This window comes from Mytilus galloprovincialis, chromosome 2, assembly GCF_965363235.1.
Source record: "Mytilus galloprovincialis chromosome 2, xbMytGall1.hap1.1, whole genome shotgun sequence".
NCBI classification, from domain to species: Eukaryota; Metazoa; Mollusca; class Bivalvia; order Mytilida; family Mytilidae; genus Mytilus; species Mytilus galloprovincialis.
Window position 1 is genome coordinate 25,284,439 of NC_134839.1, and position 25,603 is coordinate 25,310,041.

General features: G+C 31.7%; 2 protein-coding genes across 2 annotated transcripts in view; one reads left to right on the forward strand and one right to left on the reverse strand.

The window, feature by feature from the left end:
• Positions 1–25,603, reverse strand: part of LOC143063222 (uncharacterized) — a 228,269-nt gene that overhangs the window by 124,558 nt on the left and 78,108 nt on the right. The gene's annotated exons all lie outside the window — the stretch shown is intronic.
• LOC143063221 (cysteine-rich secretory protein 2-like) overlaps positions 10,064–25,603 on the forward strand; it is a 46,571-nt gene continuing 31,031 nt past the window's right edge. Inside the window, exon 1 of the mRNA XM_076235224.1 lies at positions 10,064–10,194. Coding sequence (XP_076091339.1) covers positions 10,089–10,194 — 106 coding nt within the window. The 5' untranslated portion in view covers positions 10,064–10,088. The remainder of the gene's footprint in view (positions 10,195–25,603) is intronic.

Consider the following 25,603-nt stretch of genomic DNA (forward strand, 5'->3'; position numbering starts at 1 on the left):
CCACTATTTCATTATATCTAATATATCATTTTGTTCATGCAGGTTAGAAATGGCTGACAGTAAATACTGTACGAGCTGTCAGTGTAGTGATGAAAACATAAAAACTGTACCCTGGTGCAGTGATTGCAGTGGACTTGTATGTAAGGCATGTGCCACAGTTCATGAAAGAATATCTCCGTCTCACAAAGTAGTACAAATGAAAGAGATACAACAACTCAGCTCCTCGCTTGTTAAATTGTCCACGAACTGTGAGAATCATTCCGAGCAAAAGTTTGTACTATACTGCTGTCAACATGATGAGGATATCTGTGTTTCATGTGTACCGGTATCACATTAAAATTGCAAGTCCATAATTTTGCTCGAAAATGCCGCTATGGGAGTGAAAGATAGCACCGCTATTTCTGATCTACAGAGAAGGATAGACAACATTTGTCAAGTTACGGGTGCCGCATGTGGAGCAGGATCTGCTTACCCTTCCGGAGCACCTGAGATAACCCCTAGTTTTTTGGTGGGGTTCGTGTTGTTTATTCTTTAGTTTTCTATGTTGTGTCGTGTGTGCTGTTGTTTGTTTGTCTTTTTCATTTTTAGCCATGGCGTTGTTAGTTTGTCTTTTTCATTTTTAGCCATGGCGTTGTCAGTTTGTTTTAGATTTATGAGTTTGAATGTCCCTTTGGTATCTTTCGTCCCTATTTTACAGAGAACATACTGAGTCAAACTGATTTAAGACTTGAAGATTTGTCAGAAAGTCGAAATAAAATCAAACAAAGAGTGTCAAAAATCAAACAGAAAGTTATTGCTCATTTAGATAAGTTAGAACCAGATATACTTAAAGACATTGATAATAAGTATAAATACAGTACCGAGACGGTGTCCCGTAGTAAAGGTAACATCAAGTCCTGCGCCATCTTACTGTCAATATGGAAGAACGATTTAAAATCTCTGAAGCAGTATACATCTGAAATCCATACATTCCAGACATTAAAATCTTTAGATTCAAAAACTCACCAAAAAGAATTAAAAATCAGAAAAATTCAAACAACTACTGTTCCTATACTAGCATATCATCCTTCTGAGTCAGAGTCGAATATGAAAAAAATATTACCGGACTTAGGTACAATAACGGTATAACCCTGTCTTAGTACCAATGCCTATGCTAGACATCTTTAAGCAAAGTCAGGTTTCTGTCAGTGACGAAAGAAAATTATCATTGACACATTCCTTCCAGACCACAAAATTAGGTAATGAAGTGAATATTTATAGAGGTTGCTTTATTCCTGGTAACAGGTTACTCCTTTGTCAGGACGGGGGTAGACAACTTTATGTTTGCCAACTTGATGGATCTAAACCCGAAATAATTAATTTGGATTATACACCAGAACACATTACCTTGTATGACAACAACCATGCTGTAGTATCTTCAGGTTGGGATGGTATCCAGATCATTGACCTGACATCATTAAAGCCTGGTGGAATAATTAGAATTGAAGGAAATTGCGATGGAATTACAACCGTAAAGGATAAGATCTTTGTACAAAATAAACATAACACTTTAACAATAGTGGATATCAAATGTAAGGTTCAGAATACCATAATAACAACATTTCATCCTTGGGAAATAATTGCCAAACAAAGATGGTGATGTGTATTGTACAGACTTTGATAGTGATAAAGTCTACGTTGTTACATCGGATGGACAAGAACATGAGATATACGACAGCCCTGACTTGAAAAATCCTATTGGTGTGGCTATAGACGACCGTGGTGATGTGTATGTAGCTGGTGGTGGATCTAACAACATACATAAGATATCTAGTGACGGACAAAAACACTAAGTTGTCCTAAAAGCAGACGATGGTATCAATGGACCGACTGGTTTATGTTACGAATATGAAACGAGAGAACTGCTAGTTATAAACAACAATTATTCATCTATCAACATTTATAAAACATATTGAGTCAAACTATTGTCAGTGTAGTTAATATGTAGTTTAAACAATTGACATGAATATCAATTATGTGGTCATTTTTATAAATTTCCTGTATACAAAACTTTGAATTTATCGTAAAACTAAGGATTTTCTTATCCCAGGAATAGATTACCTTAGCCGTATTTGGTACAACTTTTTGGAATTTTGGATCCTCAATGCTCTTCAACTTTGTACCTGTTTGGCTTTATAACTATTTTGATATGAGCGTCACTGATGAGTCTTATGTAGACGAAACGCGCGTCTGCCGTACTAAATTATAATCTTGGTACCTTTGATAACTATTTAGTATGTCAGTTCATGAAACATTTGCTGTTAAGTTTATAATTACACGGTATATTTATTTCTTTTTCGGTGTCACTATATACACTGACAAATTATAACACTGCAAATGTTCTTGTGGTGTTTTGTAATTGTTATAACAAAAACGTGTGATGGGAATATATATAATTATTTTCTGTGACTGTATCTTGCATTAATTTGTAGGATCCTTAACTATAGATAATTGAGCTGATCTGTAACAATAACATCTCATGTCTTATATATCATGTACTGTAGTACGCCGCTAGATTAAAACTGACAAGGAAAGGTAACACACGACCACCGAAAGCTTTATCATTGTGAAGCCCAGGTGGTCGTGTGGTCTAGCGGGACGGCTACAGTGCAGGCGATTTGGTGTCACGATATATCAGTAGCATGGGTTCGAATCCCGGCGAGGAAAGAACAAAAAATTTGCGTAAGCAAATTTACATATCTAACATTGTTGAGTTGATGTTTAGACGAGTTGTATATACATAATGTACATTGCTGGTGATCCGATGGATAAATCTGTTGTATGGTTGTCACTGACTCAGACGTACTTATTAATATAATTATTTTCTGTGACTGTATCTTGCATTAATTTGTAGGGTCCTTTACTATAGATAATTGAGCTGATCTGTAACAATAACATCTCCATGCCTTATATATCATGTACTGTAGTATGCCGCTAGATTAAAACTGACGAGGAAGGTAACACACGGCCACCGAAAGCTTTATCCCGAATCCCGGCGAGGGCAAAACTAAAAATTTGCGAAAGCAAATTTACAGATCTAACATAGGTTAGTTGATGTTTAGACGAGTTGTATATATATGGGAATATATATATATTGGTTACTATGTTGAACACAACTATCCCTTCGAACTAGTGATAAAGGATCCAACATACAAGAGATGATTTCAGGTTCCAAATTTTTGAACTTTTCATTTCTTAATAGCAACATTGCAGCAGCGCCTGCATACGGAGTATATATCACCCAATTGGTACGATATTCCTGGGCTTGAATTTCCTATCATGATTTCTTTGATAAAGTGTTGCTGCTCACAAGGAAGCTATTAAACAAAGAGTTCCAAAAGGTGAAGTTGAAATCATTCCTTTGCAAATTTTACGGACGCTATCACGAGTTGGTTTACCGTTATGGAATAACCGTTTTACAGATGATATCGGATATGTTCCTTATATTGTAACTACAATCTCTCTCCCTTTTGTGTGTAAAATGTAACTATAAATATTGAACGCTTCTTTTTGTAACATCAAAGGATTATAAAAACGTTGACTGTCCGCTTCTGCGCTTCATACAAAATGTACTTCGGTCAAGGCTTTTACACCCCAATGAATCAACAAAAAGAAGCATTCAATTCTGAAGTGAAATGAAAACGAAAAAAATAAAAAACAATGAATAACAAATTTGACAGAAAACATCAACGACAACCATTTAATTATAACAAGACGTTACATAAGGAATGCGTTATCTAAGGTACCTCTTGCAAATCCTTCAACACAGTCTCAGTCTTGTCATATTAAGTACCATGATATTCAGTCATCCAATTGTTTGACAATGAATATCCGATCAAAAAGGCTAAAAGATAGACTTATTTGTACTGCGTTTCATATTTAAACATTTTCCCGAGACATCGATTCGGTTGCTTGAGGCCGGAAGATTTTTAGTAAACGAATAACGAACCGGTCGCTCACTTCACATATATCTGCGTGTGTGTTTATTATCATGTTGAAAACATTGCCAAACATAACTCAAACCTGGAAAATAGCATGAGTGATGTGTTTAAAGAATCATATGACATACATTTGTATTAAGATTCCTAAAACGTACGTTATACCAAATCTATATTTACTGGGGATGATTATGCAAACAGCCATAATAGGCTTATTGATAGAGAAAAGTTGTGTTAGAAATCGAAGACCATATACATCTGCAGAGACTCCGATAGACGCAAAACTAATTATCCAACGATGTTTAAGAGCCTTGAAGGACAAGAGTTATTGCTTATGAATAGTAAATGTGAACCTTTTTAGAATTATGTAATAATCCACGGTAGAATTAAGTCTTAACCAAAGCTTTTTACTTATCTGAAATTATTTTTCCATGAATAGAATTTATGCTGACAACCACATAAATGCCGATAATTCAATGTGGTATCTTTTAATTTTGTACAAGAAGATCATACAGTTAGTATGCCGTTTATGAAAGGCCGTAATACTATGACGGGGATATGTTCAGAAGAAATACGAGTTAAATGTAATAGAATCCAAATAACAGATACTAGTCCATGACCACAAAACGTCGCTAACTAAATCTACTATCTCTCAAATGGGATATCGTACAGAGATAGAAATGGTGTAAAGATACATCAATCTTATGTGATTCTGATATTTATGTGGTGTATGATTCCTTTGGTGAATGGTCAGTCAAGAACCTTAAAGTATGCTCCGAGTAATCATGAATGGGGCTAATAGTATGAGAAAGATATTGAAAATTGGTAGTGAAATTTAGAAATAAAGAAATCTGACCTTTGCTTTTAATTACTATAAGATTATATTGAAATAATGGAGGAAATAATTGGGTCCTCGTTCCAAATCAACATTCTAGTTAACTATAGTAAAATGAAATGATATCGTAATGACATCTTATTTTTGAAATATTTGTCCGTCTGTAGAACTCAAATAAGGTCTTACCAGTTACTTATCTACTCTACTTGACTACCAAATTATTAGCCCAGTATCTTTAAAGCGTTTTATCAACCGTTGGAGAGATGCCTCTCCTGTGTTACGTTCCGTTCAAAAGGATATAACCATTTAAGAAGTAAGAACTTTTGTTCTAACATGTCAGAACCTTTGATCTTGCATTCACTTCAATTTTAAGTTATCTTCCACTGGATTGGTTCTTTGATTCTTGTAATATGATATTTCGTTTTTGTTAATGTTTTTGCCTGTATGCATTTTTGTTTTTGTTGTTGACATATTCCTTTGTTTTAAAGTGATTAAGATTATAACACAATGTTGACTGCTGTACCCTTAATTTTGACAGTTTTAACTATTATGTCGGTTTGTAATGTTCACACATTGTTGTCAATGTAACGTAATGTAACGTAATTTCATTCGACTGTCATCCAAGTGTGATGTTTAGCTAGCTATAAAACCAGTAAAATCCACACTTTTCTACAAAAGAAAATTGCTTCTACCAGGAATATGATAGTTGTCATCCTATCGTTTGGTGTGTTTGAGCTTTTGATTTGCCATATGCTTAGGAACTATCCGTTTTGAATTGAGTTATCTTTTTAAATTCACTTTTTGATATGAGTGTTGTTGAGGTACAAGTCTTATATTACAACTCCAGTTTCCGGTGCATGTCAAAATATTGAGGGTAATAAATAAAGGCAACAGTAGTAAACCGCTGTTCGAAATTCATAAATCGATAGACAAAAAAAAAACAATCCGGGTTACAAACTAAAAATATAAGAGAACTACGACACAACAGAAACACAACATTAAAATGTAACACACACAGAAACGAACTATAAACAATGGCCATTTCCCTGATTTTGTACAGGGCATTTTAAAATACAAATGGTGGGTTGAACCTGGTTTTATGGCATGCCAAACCTCCCGCTTTAATGGCAATGTTAATTATATATATATAGATAATATTGCATGACAGGACTACAATACAAATAAATAAATCAAAATATAGGACAGAGAAACAAATGAATAATAGCCAACAAATGTACCAGTTTAAAAATTTAATACACGAGACGTGCGCCACGTCCACAAAAGACTAACCAGTGACGCTAAGTTTGGAAGTGAAAACAAGTACAAATTTGAAAAGCACTGAGGACCAAAAGTCCCAAAACAAAATGTAACCAATACACCTGGAACAAGTACATCATTATTATTTAGAATTTAGAATAATTCATACTTTGTGAACAGTTTTTATAAAATGACTATATAATAGATCTACATGATTAAACTGAAGTGGTGACTAGCTTTAGCATGAAAACGGACACCTTACAAAAATACACAGCCGTGTTGCCTAAAACCCAGTGTAAGACTCAAAATAACGTCACATTTGAATTTGTAAAATGTAACCAATACGTCTGTGACAAGAACAAAAAAGTCCATTTTTTTCTGATTTACTTTCCTGGATTTTATTCTGTTTGATTAAAAGTTTATGCTGAATTGAAACATATATATAGGTTTAAAAAAAATCTTTCATCTTTTGGGGGATATCAATCTAGGGAAGTGGAAGTGGAAGGATATCATGTTTACTGGAAGTGGTGCGGGACTAGTAAAAAAAAAAAGTAGAAAAAATATTTTTGACTTCAGGGTTTCCATAACTTTTTATTCTTCCTGGCATGACTCACTTTTTTGGGATTATATCACAATTTAACATTAGTACATACATGGTACGAACACCAAAGATCAACTGTTTTGCATGTAAGCCTATGGAGCAGTGATTTACAAGACTGCAACGTTGGTGAGTCCTATGTAGAAGAAGCGCATGTTTAGCCTACCAAATTAAAAGCCTGGAATCTCTGATAATTTTTCAGTGTGCAAAATGCTCATTCATTTTTTTGGATGGACTTCCTGATGAATGTTGATGAAGGATATAAAGAAACTAATATTACCTCACTAGATTCACGTATTGACAATTAATGTGTCACAGGTATGTTGAGGCCGAAATATGTGATAGTCTTAAATCTAAAAGAAACGTTGAATAGCGGATACATAAAATAGAGCAAAAGTAGAGCCAAATCCGCCATGGAACTTTTGTTACATAGATGAATACAAGAATAGTTGATAGTCTCTAATTTAATCGATTATGGCCCATTCCCGATTGATATTATGATTTAATATATGATTAGATATGTGAATTGATCCAATCTCGCTATTTTTGGTGATCGTTCTATTCCCTCTTTTTTTTTCTGTTTATGACCTTGGTTTGTCTTCTTGATCGATTTATAAAGTGTGTACATTGGTATATTACTGATAGAATTTTTCTTATACTTTGATAAAATGTAGGTTTCACCATGCTTTTTCCAAAAAATACAATAAAACGTATGGGTCACCGTGCTATTTGACCAGGTACAACTTATGCAAAATTGTCCAATTTTTCATGTAATAAACTTTTTGGTGAATAAAAACAAATCCGTCAGGTACAATTTTGAAATAGATATTAAAAGGCAGTTTAAATAGTGTGCTTTCAGAAATAGAAAAGAAAAAAGGTGTCGTCGAACTTGTTTTCTCGCTATAAGGTAAAAAAAAGAAAAAGAATGCGATTAAATTTATAATATTCCTTCATAAAATGTTTACCATAACAGGCGGAAACCCAGTTGAAATAGAACAAAAGAATCTAAGCTCTTTGTTAGAGAAGGCGATAAATGCTTACTGTAATGTGTACTATAGTAACACAAATTTAAAACTTAATAGAAACAAATAAATCGACAATTTTCTTCTCAATTACGAAGTGTTTTATTTTAAAAACACCATTTGCAGAAGTTTTCAATTTGTCTATTACATAGTTATGCAGAACAATTAGATATCAAATCGACGACATGGGTATCTATCAAGTTGGATGTACAAAATGCATAACCTCCGATTTGTAAGTTTTTTTTTACCACGGACGGAGACCATATCAATCTATTAATTCAGTAATTTTCGTGTCTGCCCTTCCATTATGTGACTCAAGAAAAATTCCAAAAATAGGTAATAATTGTATCGAAAAGAGAAAATCGAGTGCACCTTTTAATGTTAGGCGTGTTTGATGTGTATATTTTGTCTTACGTACAAAGTAAGAGTATTTGATATATCATCTCGCTTCAGATTCTATCATTTTCATATATCAAAGCTACAGGTTGACTTTATAACATAAAAAAATCATAGTACGAAAAGATGAAATATATGGGTCAAGTGAAATACCTATCTATGAATCACAAAAACAGAGTAGGTGTGTTCGAATAGCTATTTGTTTTACTAAAAGTACTTGACGACAGTCTTTTAAGTTGGAAGATGAAAATGCATATCTTCGAAAAATTTTTTTTTTTAATGTGATAACTAGGGTTTATAATCTTCAACCACTGAAATTTTTCAGTCTGCCCTTCCACGAAATATTTAATTAGATATTTTTAAATGTTTAAGAATTTTCGAAAATTTAACCTGACAACCGACCAGACAATAGTTTTAAGTTGAATCAACGACGACAAGATAATTAACTGATGCTCATTAGCTAGTAGATACATTTGTCTTTTAAAATACAACTGACATATAAGCATCGTGATGGTTCTATGTGAATACATTTATCGGTTTTCAAGAGCAAAATTGGCAGCGTCATCCCTACAATGGCTTCTTTTTCTACAATTGTGAAAATGAACTGGGGCAATGGGGAGATAATTTTGACGAAAGAGAATCCTGAATGCATAAGGTTTATCTCTCCTTATACATATTAAAAATTGAAACGACCAAAAAAATATTTTGGTACTTGTTTCAACAGTTCAAATAATGCAATTTAACACTATTTTTTTTTAATTTTTAATAAACAGTATTTACAGAACTACACATTAATTGCAAATTTATCTCGATATTTGCAGATTTAATTATATAAAGAAAAAGACCAATTATGTACTGATAGTTATTATCTATACTTATTTCACCTCATTGTGTTATTGTTCTAATGGTTTTTGTATTTTTTTCTTTCATTTTTTTAATGTGTTTTGTGTATATGCCTTTTTGTGTTTCTTTGATGTATCCCATTGTAGTAGAGTGGAATTTAGCATATTTTTGTAAATGTAAATTTGTATATATTGATTAGATATATTGGAATAAAATGATTTTCATACTATTGATATTATTAGTTAATGGTATTTAATTTGTCCAGTCTGAATATTGTTTAACTGACCAGTGTACCGGTTTGTCTATGTTATCTTGTGTTATTGTTCTATGAAAATATTTTTAATCTTGTCTTTCATGTCTGATAATGTTCTTTGTATATATGCCTTAGTGTGTTTCTTTGATACATATGACCTGGCACAGTACTTAAACATCTCGTCATTATGATATTGTGCTACTATTTACTTTTGTATTCCTGTCGTTTATATTTGCTAATTTGCTTTGTCTGTAAGCTTTTTTGTGCTTCTTTGTTACATATTTGTTTGTCTTGATAATGATAAAGATTAAAACACAATTTTGACTGATGTACCCCTATTTTTGATTCGCTTTTACCTATTATTTCTGTTTTTTTGTTCACACATCGTTTTTAACATAATGGAATTTGATGCGACTGTCATACAAGTGAGAGGTATAGCCAGCTATTATACCAGGTTTAATCCATCATTTTCTAGATTAGAAAAAATGCCTGTTCCAAGTCAGGAATATGACAGTTGTTATGCATTCGTTTGATGTATTGAGCTTTTGATTTGGCCTTTGATTAGAGATTTCCTTTTTGAAATTACCTCGTAGTTCATTATTTTTGTGATTTTAATTTTTATTATTCATGATGCTTGTATACGGTTTATCTACCTGAAATCATCAAAAATAGTTTCTTGGACACACGGTAGAAAATATATTTAAATTTATCAAGATAAAAAGAAGAAGAAAGAAAGATACAAGATAACTTTACAATTAAGTCTTCTGTCACTGCTCAGTTTGAATCAATAAAGTATAATTCAAGATGTGTCATTGACATAAAAGTATAGTTCTTTCCGTTATTGAAGTAATTATTTTTCAGTTCTTAACTTAATGTGTGATTCATTAACCTTGAATAGACATGTGAAATGAAGATTTATAAATTAGTCAAGACGGAGTACTACATAAGAGCAGGGAGTTTGACTTTAGAAATGAATCTATATACTTTTGTGTTCGTGGGATTCATAGTACAAGGTAGGGAAAACAAAACTCTTAAACTGTAAAATTTTATTAATTGTCTAAGTTTTTATTTCATCTATATCGTTTGTTGATCTTTTCCATATGTCTATTGAATAAATATTTTAAAATCATCTTAAAATTTGAACAGCGGTTATGTTTAATATCAATGCAAGTATTGATGATTTTACCAATAGATTCTTTTTTTTATTTTACAAACGATAAAAAAATTGTCCGTTTATTGATTGGAGGATACAAAATGTCAAGCAACAGAAGAGAACCCTAAAGAATTTATATATATTTCATAATATTATTCCCAGAATTTATTTGGGATGTCCCTATTAAAGTTTATCAAAATTCGAAAGCCAATACCATTGTATTAAAATTCTCGAATCATATTTGCGTCTGTACCTTGACAAATCTCAGAATTTAGTAACTGTTTATACAACACAACCTAAAATATTAGTAACATATATACAAGTCCATTTTTACCTAAATTACCAACGTTATATTGGTCATTTTGTGATGGAACTATGACTAATTTTTAATACTTTCTTGATTCATATTATGATGTATATAAGAGAAGACAACATAAAAATGGAACGCCTTCTTTCTAAATTGCTTTTTATTTTTTCATTTACCTACCTAACTTTTTTTTAATTTTCTTTTAAATGAACTGCAATTCAATCCAACAACAGTTTTTTTTCAATGAAAGGACGTGAACGTTCGGTATTCACAAATTTTATATATCAAAGACGGCAGATGAAAGCGAATCTTTGTTAATGTCGACTGTTGTGCTTTCCATTTTTAACCTTAGTTTTGTTTCTGTGGATTGATTATTATTAATGAATTATTTGTTATTACTATTATTGCAAATTAATTCAATCGTGTCCAAGATTTTAACAAACTTATTGAAATGTTTCTACACTTAGACCTATGTAGACAACGAAACTAATGTAAAAGACTGGAATCTTAAATGAGTTTCTTTTTATCAGTCATCATAAATCACTACTAGTATCTTCCGATTTAAAGTATGTATGATATATTTTGTTCAGTATAAACTGAGTCATAATTTCATCTTTAGAAACGATATATTTAATCATTGAACATCTGTTTACCCTTTGTTAATTTAGATTTTTATGTGTAATTTTAATGTAATTGATAGGTTTTCAATACTTCATATTCATATGCTCTTTTCTTGCATACTTGTTCCTTTATTCATTCTTATCTGGCTTTGTTTGGTTAGCATGAAGAACTCTCACGTTCTGCTATATAGATGATTTTCTCTGACCAAGTAATTGAACGTTTGTTGAGTAAGTTGAACGCATCTATCGCATCAAACTTAAAAAATAAATGAAATCATAGACACAATCGACACGATTAAGTCTGCCTCATATATTTACTTTCCTGTAGAAAAAGGTAGCGAGTGTTGTTTATGAAATTTACGAAACATTTCTATGTGAACATTCAATTTCTATGTAGCACTAGCATATAAGTATTACGATAATTCCGTGCTTTATTTTCTTTCTTTTATTGATAGCGGGTTTTCGGCTCACCAGTAATCTTTTGAACCAAGGGTTTCCAGTAGTTAAATTCATTTTACCATTCAAAAGTCTTAGGCACGTCATGATAACCACGTTTATGTTTCAATTGTTATAGGTTCAATCATATCTTCTTTTCCTTGCGATTTTATTATTATTTCAATCACTTAAATGAGAAACAAAGTTGTTCGACTTTAAAAAATAAATGTAAATGTTTAACTAAACAAAGGTAGAACGAAATAAGAAAGCTATTTATTGAAGAGTTTTTGTTCTTAACTATTAAAGTCATATGAAACGAGTTTCGTGAAATTTTACTGTTATCGAAATCATTGAACCAATGCATACTTATACATGTATACTAAACTAAGTCGTGCATGCATTTTTTTTTATATATACATGTATTATACATCTATAAAGTCTTATCGACAAATATTTCATTCAGTGGTTGCTGAACGCAAGCTTATTAACTTTCGAGTTTGTTGCCGAAGTTTATCGGATCGTGATATTGATAAACAATTACAACAGAGCACGTGGAAAGCGCCACATATAAATGAATTGAAAGAGCCATGACATTTGTTTTTTTTATATTTTCAATGCGTTCCAATTTGTTGATTAAACTTGACAGTTCTTAAATCATTTGTTGCATTACATTTGTTTTATAAGAATCTGTTTTTTTTTATTTACCTCCAAGAACATGTCTGTTTACATTCTTTCATCACGGTTTTCCCTTCGCATTGATTTTTACGCTGTGCGTTGGCCAACGCTGTAACGAGAGGTTTCGTAGCTAAGGTCATTGCATACGGGAAATGTCAGCGAATTCGTGTCTGGGGAGCCAATAATTCAATATTTGTATATTTATACAGATTTTGAAGATATATATGATTTTTATTCTTTTGAACTGATGTGTTTGCATGTTTTATTTGAATTCAGCAAATAATGCATAAAAATGTATTTAATTGTTTAAAAAAATACAAATACTAAACGTATCAAGATACAATGATTATAATTTTGTACACCAGATGCGCTTCTCGCCTTCAAAATACTCATTAGTGAACCTCGAGTCAAAAAAGTTAATGCTGAATAAATTTAGAGACGAAAGACCACTTATGCCACTATTAACCTTAACCTATGAAGTATTTACGTTAGTGTTAATTGTATCATAACTTTATCATAGAACAATAGAAGTAAGCATAAAGTCCCTGGTTTACATTTTTTATTTTTTTCACATTTATGAAAGTAACTGATAGATTTTAAAGTTGGATTTTTATATTCCAGCACTTTGGATGTGTTGAATTATTTTTGTCTTGATACAAAACTAGCAAACAGGCGCATTAAAGAATAAATATTTAATTAACTTTTGCTTTTAAAACAATTTATTTGTTGGATAATAATGATTCACGTTATCCCTATAAAATAGTGTGTCATGTGTCTATACATTGTATACCTGAATATCCGCCTTTTATTTACATGTTTATTGAAATATTCTTGAAAAGTTAGGAGTAGTGGTACAAGCTTGTATGTTTAGGGACCTACGTGTTTGTTCAAGGTCCACACATTTTGAGTTTACACCTTTGGTATTGCATGGCATTGATCATTAGCTATAGATAGTTAAAGCGAAAAAGAAACCTATTATCAAATATATGCATCTTTAAACTGCAAAGGAAAAATATACCTAAATAAGAAGGATTAGTTTAATATAGAAAATTATTGTAATAAAATAAGGTTTTCAGAGGTAGGATTTATACTGTCACTTTAAAATAAACATTAACGAAAGGAAATATTGGGATATGTCAATCAGACATCAATCTTAGGACAAAAAGACCAAAAGACATATAGAGAAAAACATACAGTATACTAAATTGATATGTGTCTATAGAATATGTCAAGTAAGAATCACACTTGGTCTAGAAAAGTAGTACGTGAATTCAGAAGAGACTTTGAAAGGTTTGCTATCAACAAAAAAAATCCTAAAATGACAAAATTTCAGTAAGATATAACAAAAACCAACCAACATCGTTGTCCCTATCTTGGAATGGGCACATGCATGTGTAACTGAGTTACAATTATTTTTTTCTTAATTTTTAATTTCACCCTTCTCCTTTTGTTACTGGGTTAAAAAAAAAGATTTTTTTAATTTTTAATCTCATCCTTCTCCTTTTAATCGTGATCATCGGACTAAAAAATGGCGCATAACAGAACATACGACAGAGGTTATACAAAAAAAGCACTTATCTCTAAAATAACGGTATATAATAGCAGAAAATAAAAGACACCACAAATACAAAGTAAAAAATTAGTCATCAATAAACAATTGTATACCCTAGCAAAGCATGCTACCAGTTGCTGGAAGCATAAACCGATTACCTATAAAAAAAAAGTTAGATGTGGTATGATTGCCAATGAGACAACTATCCACAAGAGACCAAAATGACACAGACATTAACAACTATGGGTCACCGTACGGCCTTTAACAATGAGCAAAGCCCATACCACAGAGTCAGCTATAAAAGGCCACGATATGACAATGTAAAACAATTCAAACGAGAAAACTAACGGCCTTATTTGTATAAAAAAAATGAACGAAAAACAAATATGTATCATATAAACAAACGACAACCACTGAATTACAGGCTCCTGACTTGGGACAGGCACATACATAAATACTGTGGCGGGGTTAAACATGTTAGCGGGATTCCAACCCTCCCCTAACCTTGGACAGTGGTATAACAGTACAACATAAGAACGAACTATAAAAATCAGTTGAAAAAGGCTGAACTCATCAGATGGACAAAAATACAAGTGGACGTGGCCGGGTACTTATACATCCCGACAACAAAAAGACCTAACATACTGATGAAAAGTCATGTCGTCCTACATTTTTATGACGGTGTCTGTACTTGATTAAAGATTCCACAGAGGAACGTCAAAAGTATAACAAAAAAAAAAACCAAACCAATATTTTTATTTCGCGCATGACAACTTATATATTGTAACGATGTACAAATTTCATGATATATAAGTAGACACTGCAAGTAACTTAGCATTCAATTTGTCGGACATATCTTAAACTCGATTTTTTGGTTATAAAATAAGACCGTAGTCTTTATGTTAAGTATATGTAACCGCAGTTTAACATCACAGTGTACGTCTATTGAAGGAATTATGTAAAATATTTCATTCAGTGTAAATTAAGTAATAATTAGTTTTTTTGTAAATGACACAGATTACCATCGAACATCTGTTGTACATGTTTAAAATGTTTTAATGAAAAGTACGTTACTAAATAAAGCTGTTGCCTTTCACATCAGCAGGCACGGGAAATTAAACAAAGGGACGAGACAACTGATGATAAACATCTGTTGATCGATGAAATCAATAAAGGCTAAAATATTATTTTAAAAAGTAGTTTAAAAACATGAACGTAGTGTCATTTATAACTATTTAGATTTGAGCGTCACTGTTGGGTCATATCAAGACGAAACGCGCGTCTGGCGTATTAAATTATAATCCTGGTACCTTTGATAACTATTTACAAGTAAATTGCTGTTCAATTTAGGACACAGTAATTTATCGATGTTCAAATCTCGCATACGATTGTTGGGAAATTAATTTGTTGTTTCTATACTATAACCCACGCCTAAAATATACGTCTTTTTACAGGCTACACTACATTACAATAAAAACATTAAGTTTTCACGTGCGTACCTTTAGTATTTTCGTGTAAAATTGTTATGTACAAAATCGAAACGGAAAATATACATACACATTTTGGAATTAATTATTAGAAAACAAATGCAAGATAGTGCTACAATGTAGACTTAAACCAATCTTCGTCATTCTTATGATAAATGATATAAAATAAGAGAAGTTATATAAATCATGATAAAAGTTTAACAGTAATGAGCCTGGGCCCGTATGCATAAAGCTACTTAAGTTAAGATTTTCCTTAGTAAACACTTAAGTTAAGGAAACTCCGCCCTTTTTATCTAAGTGGTATGCATAAAAAATCTTAAACTAAGTATTTCCTAAGTAAAATCTTAGTTGTTTTAAGTCACGCCCACAAAACTTAAGTGGTATGCATAAAACTCCTTATACTGAGGAAACGCCTAAGATAACACTTAAGTCTAAGGTACCCATAGAGCTACCTTAAATTTTCAAAAATAGTTAAAAATCAGTCGAAAGTATGAGTTTTTTTGCAGAACATTAATAGGTTATCTACAATTTAATTGATTAATAACTATATCAGTAATAAAATACTAATTATTCGTTTATTTTTTGCTAAATATTAACGATCATCGTGATTTTCTTTAAATCACGTATAATATAATCAACAAATCAAGAGATAACAGTGGGTAGTTATATATACTATTTCCCAATCTCGTTATGTATACCGAAAAGTACTCAATTTTTACACCCATGTAATTCATGGTATACCTTTTATTCTTTTGTTTACTCTGTACATGTACGTGCACGTTTTTATTTTTATTGTTAAAATACACCGCGCGGTATCAATTGTAACCGTTAGTTAAAACCGAATAAAGGAATGAATAGAGAGCATGCAAAACCACATTTTCTATATGTGTGTGTGGTTTTTTTTTTCGTTTTTCTTCTTTTTTTGGGGTTGGGGGGTGGGGGGGGGGGGGGGGGGTGGGGGTCAATTAAGATTAATTCTAAATATGTAGGGCAAATTGTTTCACTTACAGGGACAAAATCGGAAAAGTTTTAAGACCTATCCCATGGACCTACATTTTCGGTTGAAACATTTAGGTTGATTGTTTATGGAATCACTGTTACGGCAGTCAGAAGAAGTCCACACTGCTACTCCCCATGGAATTCGACGTCGTTTATATAAGGTATTATGATACCTTAATCGTATTAAATTATTTTTCATAATTCCTAAATTCAGTGAGATATATTACGATTTCGAAAATAATGCTTAAGTACATTATAGTGTGATGAATCTACTTACTGTAATAATTTGTTTTAGTAAAGATTGTAGGAATTTTGAAAAATGCCCTAGTTTGTAAATGGATTTCCAGAAAAAAATTCTATCCTCCCCTTTTTTGTTGTACAAGGGAAGTGAAAAATATGTTAATTTCACGTGAAAATAGTTTTTTTTAAACCATAAGCAAATGTAAGCAAGGGGTCAATTCACCATTTTTTTTTGTATTGAAAAAAGTGTTTTGTAAAATTAATTGTTAGCACATGCTGACAATTCTACATTAAGTCTTGTGTTACGCCACTGAAACCTTGATCATGTTTTGTTAGAGTTTAAAACAATTTGTTGTCTCCAGAAAATATTACACCAATGAAATAAAATTAAAGATTAAGTAGAGAGAGTTTTGGATTACCGAAATATTTTTCTTCCAATGCTCATCCGTTAAACATCAACCTTAAAAAGCGTTGTGTTAGGCCTTATATGCGCCAATTGTTCATCATACTATCTTTGTTACGTTCTATTGAATTGTTTTACATACCAATATCAATTTAACCCCAGCTCTTCAAAATAAAAGCATGCATTGATCAATAAATTTAAATAATCATAACAAACTTTTACACGGATGAGTACATGTGATGAGCTATTTTTTAGCATACGATAACTGGCGAAAGGTTCCTTTTTAATTATTCCTTAGTTAAGTGAAGACTTAAGTAAGTTTATGCATACTACTTAAGAATTTTACTTAACTAAGGAGATTCTTAGTGAAATCTAAGTTTAAGGAATACTTAAGTTAAGATGTTTTATGCATACGGCCCCTGGTATATACTGAAATCTGTTAATTGTCTTGAATAATCCTTTCTTGTAAAAGAGGGACAAAAGATACCAGAGGGACAGTCATATGCGCATGATATCCGAAGGCTAAACAATTCTCCCCCAAAAAACGTTTTCACTAGTGTATCATCAGTTTGTTCTTAAACTACAAAACAGTGGTGTGAACAATCAATTTTGAATGCCTTGAACATTTAAAAAAGTACTATTTGACATTGACATGAAAGCTTGTTATTATTGTGAAAACTATAGATAAAAAGGTATTTGTGTAATCACGTTTTCAAGGATAAACGTTGAATGACCTTTAAATCATTTTAATATTTTTCAAACAATATAGCACAATTCACAATACATAAACTTAATATACTCAGAAACAGATCATCTGAATATTCTTGATTTAATATAGTGTTGATTAAATATAAGCTTGTCTTTCTTTTCATTAATATTTGGACCGACGAAAGGATAATTAGATAAATTCATCTCGTGCCTAATTTATTAAAGGTAATAATCAGTTGTTACATGAACTTTTGGTAACCTTTACTGTACTTTAAATCGACGTATGAAGATCTATTATTCGTATTTTTTTAATCTGTTGGACGGAAAAAAAGTCAAAATTATAATTTATTAAATAAATTTTATTTGTCCAATGAGTTTAACCAATGATTGGGAAAATTGAAAATTAAAAGTTCTTTCATTTTATTATTTTAGCTCTTTCACATGTTTTATGCCTCGTTACTTTTATACTAGTTATGGTTAATTTTCTGTAAAACGTATGTTTAAGTTCAGTGAGCACGACAAATTTTTCGTAATTAACTTCCAACAAGCGTGATTGTGAATAATAGTTCAGGGCCCGTATGCATAAAGATACTTAAGTTAAGATTTTCCTTAGTAAATACTTAAGTTAAGGAAACTCTGCCTTTTTTATCTAAAAAATCTTAAACTAAGTATTTCCTAAGTAAAATCTTATTTGTTTCAAGTCACGCCCACAAAACTTTAAAAGTGGTATGCATAAAACTCCTTATACTAAGGAAACGCCTAAGATAACACTTAAGTCTAAGGAACCTATAAAGCTTCCTTAAATTTTCAAAAATAATCAAAAATCAATCAAAAGTATGCGTTTTTTGCAGAACAATAATAGGTTACCTACAATTAAATTGAATAATAACTATATATTCAGTAATAAAATACTAATTATTCGTTTATTTATTGCTAAATATTAACGATCATCGTAATTTTCTTCAAATCACGTATAATCAACTAATCAAGAGATAACAGTGGGTACTTATATACTATTTCCCATGTCTCGTGTGTTTACCGAAAAGTACTCAGTTTTTATACTCATGTAATGCATGGTTCTATTTTTCTTTTGTTTTCACTTACAGGGACCAAATCGAAAAGTTTTAAGACCTACGCAGAGGTGGATTTTTTCAAACCATAAGCAAATGTAAGCAAGGGGTCTGGAAAGGGAGATGTCAGCGCATAATAAGCTGAATTAACTATTAGCAAATATTTTATTGAAAAAAGTGTTTTGTAAAATGATTTGTTTTGTAAAATGATTTGCTTAGTACAATGCTACCCTTAGTCTTGTGCTACGCCACTGAAACCTTGATCATGTTTTGTTAGAGTTTAAAACATATTGTTGTATCAAGAAAATACTACACCTATTAATTGATGATTAAAGATTATGTAGAGGAAAGTGTTGGATTACCGAAATCTTTTTCTTCCAATGCTCATCCGTCAAATCATCAACCTTAAAGAGCGTTGTCTTATATGTGCCAATTGTTCATCATTATTATGTTATACTATGTGTATACGTTCTATTGAATTGTTTGGCATACCAATATTAATTTAACCCCACCTCTTTAAAATAAAGGCATGCATTGATCAATAAATTTAAATAATCATAACAAACTTTTACACGGATGAGTACATGTGATGAGCTAGGTTCCGATTTAAGTATTCCTTAGTTAAGTTAAGACTTAATTAAGTTTATGCATACCGCTTAAGAACTTTACTTAACTAATGAAATTCTTAGTGAAATCTAAGTTTAAGGAATACTTAAGTTAAGATGTTTTATGCATACGGCCCCAGGTAACAATACACATTTCGAGGTATCAAAATATAAACGAATAAAAAGCTGCCTTTAATTTCAACTCATGCCTGTGCTTATGGTTTGGGCATAACTGCATATTTTATAAACAAAACTTATGAACAAATAACAATGAACGACGTTACAATGGAAAAAAACCCAACACGGTAAACATGCTATTCTCAAAATTATTTTTTTTCATAGATTGAATTAGAATTGGAGTAAAATTAAAAATTAAACATTTTTATGAAAAATCAAAAACTATCAGGAGATTCTCACATAACTGATCAATGATTTCCCATCGCTCAAAATGAAAGCTTGCGTGTAAAACATGCGGTGCAGTTTGAATTTACAAATTAAATCTCATATGTTTTTTTAACAATTTAAAATTGATCTATTCAATTAAATAAATTGCTCCTCCTGCGTAAACATCAATCTGATTTTGACATTATTTAATTTCAAGCCTAATTTAGCTCCTTAAACCTCTCAATGGGAGGTCACTAATCCTGTTAAAGAGAAGAAGTTTGGAGCAAAAAATATTCACTATCTGATCAATGTCTTCATTTCTCAATAATAGTTGCAATTTCTGAATCGATTTTTTAAAAGTTATTGCAAGTTCATTTGATACAGTTTACCGTTGAAATGCAAGATTATAAAATTTCATTAAAGGGATGAAAGAAATGACAATAATTCATATAATTGGACATTTTTTTTTAAATTATTTTAATCTTTCACTTTCATTTTTTAAATGGAAAAATGAGAATTGGAAACTATCAAGCTGATTACAAAAATTCATACACTGACAAATGATAGATATTAAAAAAAAAGAAGGTTGAAGTACATGACGTTATTAATATGAAGTGAAAGTATAAAATCATAGTTGTTGTTCAGTTTTCAAAATAACCAAAAAAAAGAAGATTTTAGAAACTGTCTGAAGAATTAAAGCACTTGAAAAACGATTTACCGAATTGGACAATTTACCGGATTTGTAATCACATAAGCAACACGACGGGTGCCACATGTGGAGCAGGATCTGCTTACCCTTCCGGAGCACCTGAGATCACCCCTAGTTTTTGGTGGGGTTCGTGTTGTTTATTCTTTAGTTTTCTATGTTGTGTCGTGTGTACTATTGTTTTTCTGTTTGTCTTTTTCATTTTTAGCCATGGCGTTGTCAGTTTGTTTTGGATTTATGAGTTTGACTGTCCCTTTGGTATCTTTCGTCCCTCTTTTATAATGGTTTATAAATAGGAAAATATTATATAGGATTGATAAGACAACAATGAACTGACTAAGTGAACTATTTCGATTCTAATAAGGCAAAATAAATAGTCTTAAAAAAATTAAATGAAGATAAATGTGCCTTGTGTGTTTCATCCTCTTTTTTTTTCTTAAAGACCTCTATAAAAATGGATGTGATCCTGATAATTCTAAAACCAAACATTTGAAATCTTGTACTTTTTCGTTGACATTATTTATTGTCAACCCCACAGTTGACATGTCTTAACTAAGAAGTCAGCTAGAATGTTGGCTTACTGAAATACATATATTTCAAGTTCGATAGAATAGATACGTTCAACATAGTCACCATTCTATAAATTGTTTGGTGAGAGAACATTGTCTATATAGTGGAACGTAAAGTTAAAAGGTAATGCTAACTTCTTTTCATTCGCGAATGTTTATTGAAAAACACGTATTCGATTTCAAACGTAATCAATATGTTGTCAACAAATAAAATTAAGGATCTTGATTATATCAGTTTCAGAGAATTTTTTTTTAATAAGATTGATTATTTTCACAAATTTGTATTTAGTCCTTCCCGAGACATGATGAAAAATATATACCCCCGTATGGTCTTTCACTGTATAACGGATTGATAATTTTTTAACTTAAGTATAAAAGTCAAAACAAAAATTTGAAAATGCCTGTAGCAAGTCAGGAATATGACAGTTCTTGTCCATTCGTTTTTGATGTGTTTTGTCATTTGATTTTTCCATGTGATTAGGGACTTTCCGATTTGATTTTCCTCTGAGTTCAGTATTTTTGTGATTTTACTTTTTTCGATGACGTTGCTTGTGTAATTTTCGTCCCCTATGGAATCAGCAACTCAGTGATCCCCACCAATAAAATGGTAGGATGAATCAAAACCCAAATTTTCTATCCCAGACATAATGCAACAGTAGTTTACCGCTGTACATAAGTCATGAATCGATTGAGAGAAAACAAATCCAGGTTACAAACTAAAATTGAGGGAAACACATCAACTATAGGATGGAAACAACGAAACAACAGTAACTCTTAAGTGCAAAAAAAACGACAATGCAACATACATAGAAAGGAACTATTAGATAACAACTGCCATATTCCTGACCTGATACAGGACATTTTAAGAAAAAAATGGTGGGTGGAACCTTGTTTTGTGGCTAGCCAAACCTCGCGCTTTATGGCAATGTTAAATATACCGCTAAAATGACATTACATAACAGGAATACAGTAAACAATAAAAGAAAGAACACTCAGGACAGAGAAATACATAAATAGATAATATAATAGTACATTTCGACATGCTAACCAAACAATAACAACAAATACCTAACATTAATTTAATATGACAGTATATAAAAACAGCTTAATAGAATTAAGAACAGTGTGTCACACTAATGTATCAATGCCACAAAAAGTGACTTAAATTTCTAAAAATTGGATATGAATCAAGATTAGGTCTGTTATTATGTTGTTTGGTGTATATGGTAAAAACGTAAGTCGTATTTGGCATAACATTTTGAAATGTTTGGTTTCTAACGCTTTTTAACTTCAAAATTATTTATCCTTTTAACTGTTTTGAGTCGACCGCCACTTGTGAGTCTAATGATGAAGTACAACACGATCATTGCGTACTATACAGTCAACCATTAAATATCTCTGTTAGAAAAATCATGAAATGCTTGTAGAAATTATGGTTTCAGTTTTCGTAAATAAAGTTTACAATAGAATATTTTGCTTTTTTCGGGTTCCTGGATTGGACAAAAAAATCTAAATAATTATATTATGCTATAATACTAGTAACTAAAAAGTAAAATAACAAAAAATACCGAACTCCGAGGAAACTCTCTATCCAAGTCACAATTGGTAAAAGTAAACCATTATAGCTCAAAGTACGGTCTTCACCACGGAGCCTTGGCTCATACCTTGGCAAATGTTTACTTGCCATGTTGTACATGACGATTGTCATTAAGGGAGAATAGAGATGTGAAAGATACCAGAGAAACATTCAAACTCATAAGTCGAAAATAAACTGACAACGCCATGCCCCCACCCCCACCCCCCCCCCCCCACCCACAAAAGAAAAATATATCAACACACAAACTGACTAATTGTTGGTGGTCTAGTGCCGATTTTAAGCGCCTCTTTAGGGCTATTTTGTAGCGGGCAGTTTTTATTAGTGAAAGAAGCCGGAATGCCCGGAAAAACCACCGACTTTCGTTAGAACTGACTATTCTAGTCAATTAAGATTGGAGTCGAGTGCACCCGCACGAGCGGGGTTCAAACTCACAACCTCAGGGTTGACTAGCTAGTGATTACAGTTGTAGAACTATCATGCAGACCACTTGGCCATCAAGGCCCCTCAACACATAAACAGCATTCACACAAAACACAACACAGAAAACTAAAGACGGAGCAACACATTCCCAACCGAAAACTAGGGGTGATCTCAGATGCTCCGGAAGGATAAGCAGATCCTGCTCCAAATGTGACAATGATTTTGCAGCCTCCCGGAGTTGACATCAAGTCTTTATTAAGATTCTCGTACCTCAATCTTTAAATCTTTCTGTTCTATTTTGTTGGACTTTTGGTTTTCAATTTGTCGTCTTTTGTTTTGGTCAATGCATGGTCTGTTTTTTCTTCATCTTATGTTTTTGATTGGTCCCTCAGCGTTTTTACCCAACCAACTAGGAATCATATAAATGACTTCTGTAAAAACTCAATGATCTAGTAAAGTAAGTAGATTATTTATCATTATGACTTGAGTAACTATATAATGTGCCCATTAACATAACATATACATATACACCCGACCTAGGGAGTCTATACGTCACCTTAATATTAAAGTTCATATTCGGTTAATTATTAGTATTTGCCTTGATGAGAGAAATGAGATTTAGTTAATATTTCGATTTAGATTACGGAAAAAAAAGGTTTTGCTCAATCAATTGATTTTTTTAAACTTTATGCCTAGACAAGATTTGAATATTAAAACGTCAAATCAACATGCCAAGAAGTAAAGTTAATGTTGTATAATCATTATTTCAATATCAATGTGATAATTGAACTTTAGGACACTTTTTACTTATTTCATAGTATAATAAGGGTTTGTTACCGTATAAACTGACATGGAAGTATTTTTTTGTTTGTTTTATAGAAGGCGTTCATTTTTAACGTTATGGATTCTGCAAAACAAATCAGGATCAATTTTTCGATTTATTTGTTGAATACGTGTATTATTTTCTCTACGTCAAATACCAAGAGTGTCTCCTTGTATGACTAAATATTGCTAAAGTAAGGAGGAATAAACAAATTAATTGTTTTTGAATGACATATTTCTTTCACTTCGTCTTACGGACTAGATTGGGACATGCCATGTGAATATTCCTAATTGGAAATACGATCATGTCCGTAAATTAACAAAAAAAAAAAGAGGATGTTTATAACTAGTCAGGCATATGGCAAAATTTTCATATTAAAAAAGTTATAAAAAAAAACGAAATTAAAAAAAACCCATCATTATGATAATAAATTGCTTGTTTAATTAATAACATTTTCAATCCCCATGGTGAGTAATATCAAACAAATGTGTTTCAAATTCTAGTGAAACTCTTCAAAAATAATAATTATGGTTAACCTAAAAGGTATTAAATGAAAATGGTATGAAAATAGCTGATGATATGAATTTTTGATATTTTTGTCTTTTTTAACATCTGGTTTTAAATTTATCGCCATTCTGATATTAATTCTGTCAGTTCTAATTTTATGGTATGATGTATATTTTTCATTAAACTCTATTAAATTTCATATTATTAAAATTTAGTTTGTGATTCCCCTTTTCTCTGCATATTGACATTTCATTATTCAACACGATTGATGAATGGAACTCGTTGAGATATTATCCCTAAGTTGCTCTTGAGACGTGTACTTACTCATCGACGACGATCATTAAGTTGTTAATTATTAGACGTTCTTTGTCCTGAGTCTTGCACCCGTAATGCAGTTAAGGATAGTACTGGTAAATTCATCTTAATACTGCTTGAAATACTATGATAGTATTTACAAATTGTTTTCTAAAACATTAACCGAAGTCGATTTCTAATTGTTAACGACGCCGGGGAGGAAATTTCAGGGACTGAATTTTCGGTTCTACCTCGACACCATTTGCGAGTATGGTCTTGAGGAAACGATGATAGTCCGTTCGAAGGGGACGATAAATGGCTGACCCGTATCTCTTGCACGTAAATGACACCATTATAGATTTCGAAAAAGAGCAGGCTAATGCCGCTACAAGACAGCACTCGCACCCACAAAGTGGAAAGGGATTAATAGAAGTTCCAATAATTTGTTTTTCAATCCACTATTAAAAAAATTATGTTTTAACTAATTGTTAACGACTCCTAACAATGCCTAATGCATGTTCGACTCTTTTTTTTCTTTTTGATTTTTATTTCAAAATGTCAAGCCTTTTTAAGCCTTGATACGGAACCCATCGGTCGTCTGTCGTCTGTTTGACCTCCGTAATTTTTTCAAAGATGTTTTTTTTTATGAAACAAACGAACCAATTGCATTAAAACGTGTCTTGATTGATTGTACAATGTAATGATATCTAGAAAGTCTGAAAGATTTTTTCTCGAAAATGTCAATATGCTTATGCTATCTTTTTTCAAGCACAGTATCCGACGACTATTTATAGAAGATACTGCCCTTGAAAGACGAGATTTTACCTATTTACTTTTTTTGCGTATATATATATATGAACGACCATTA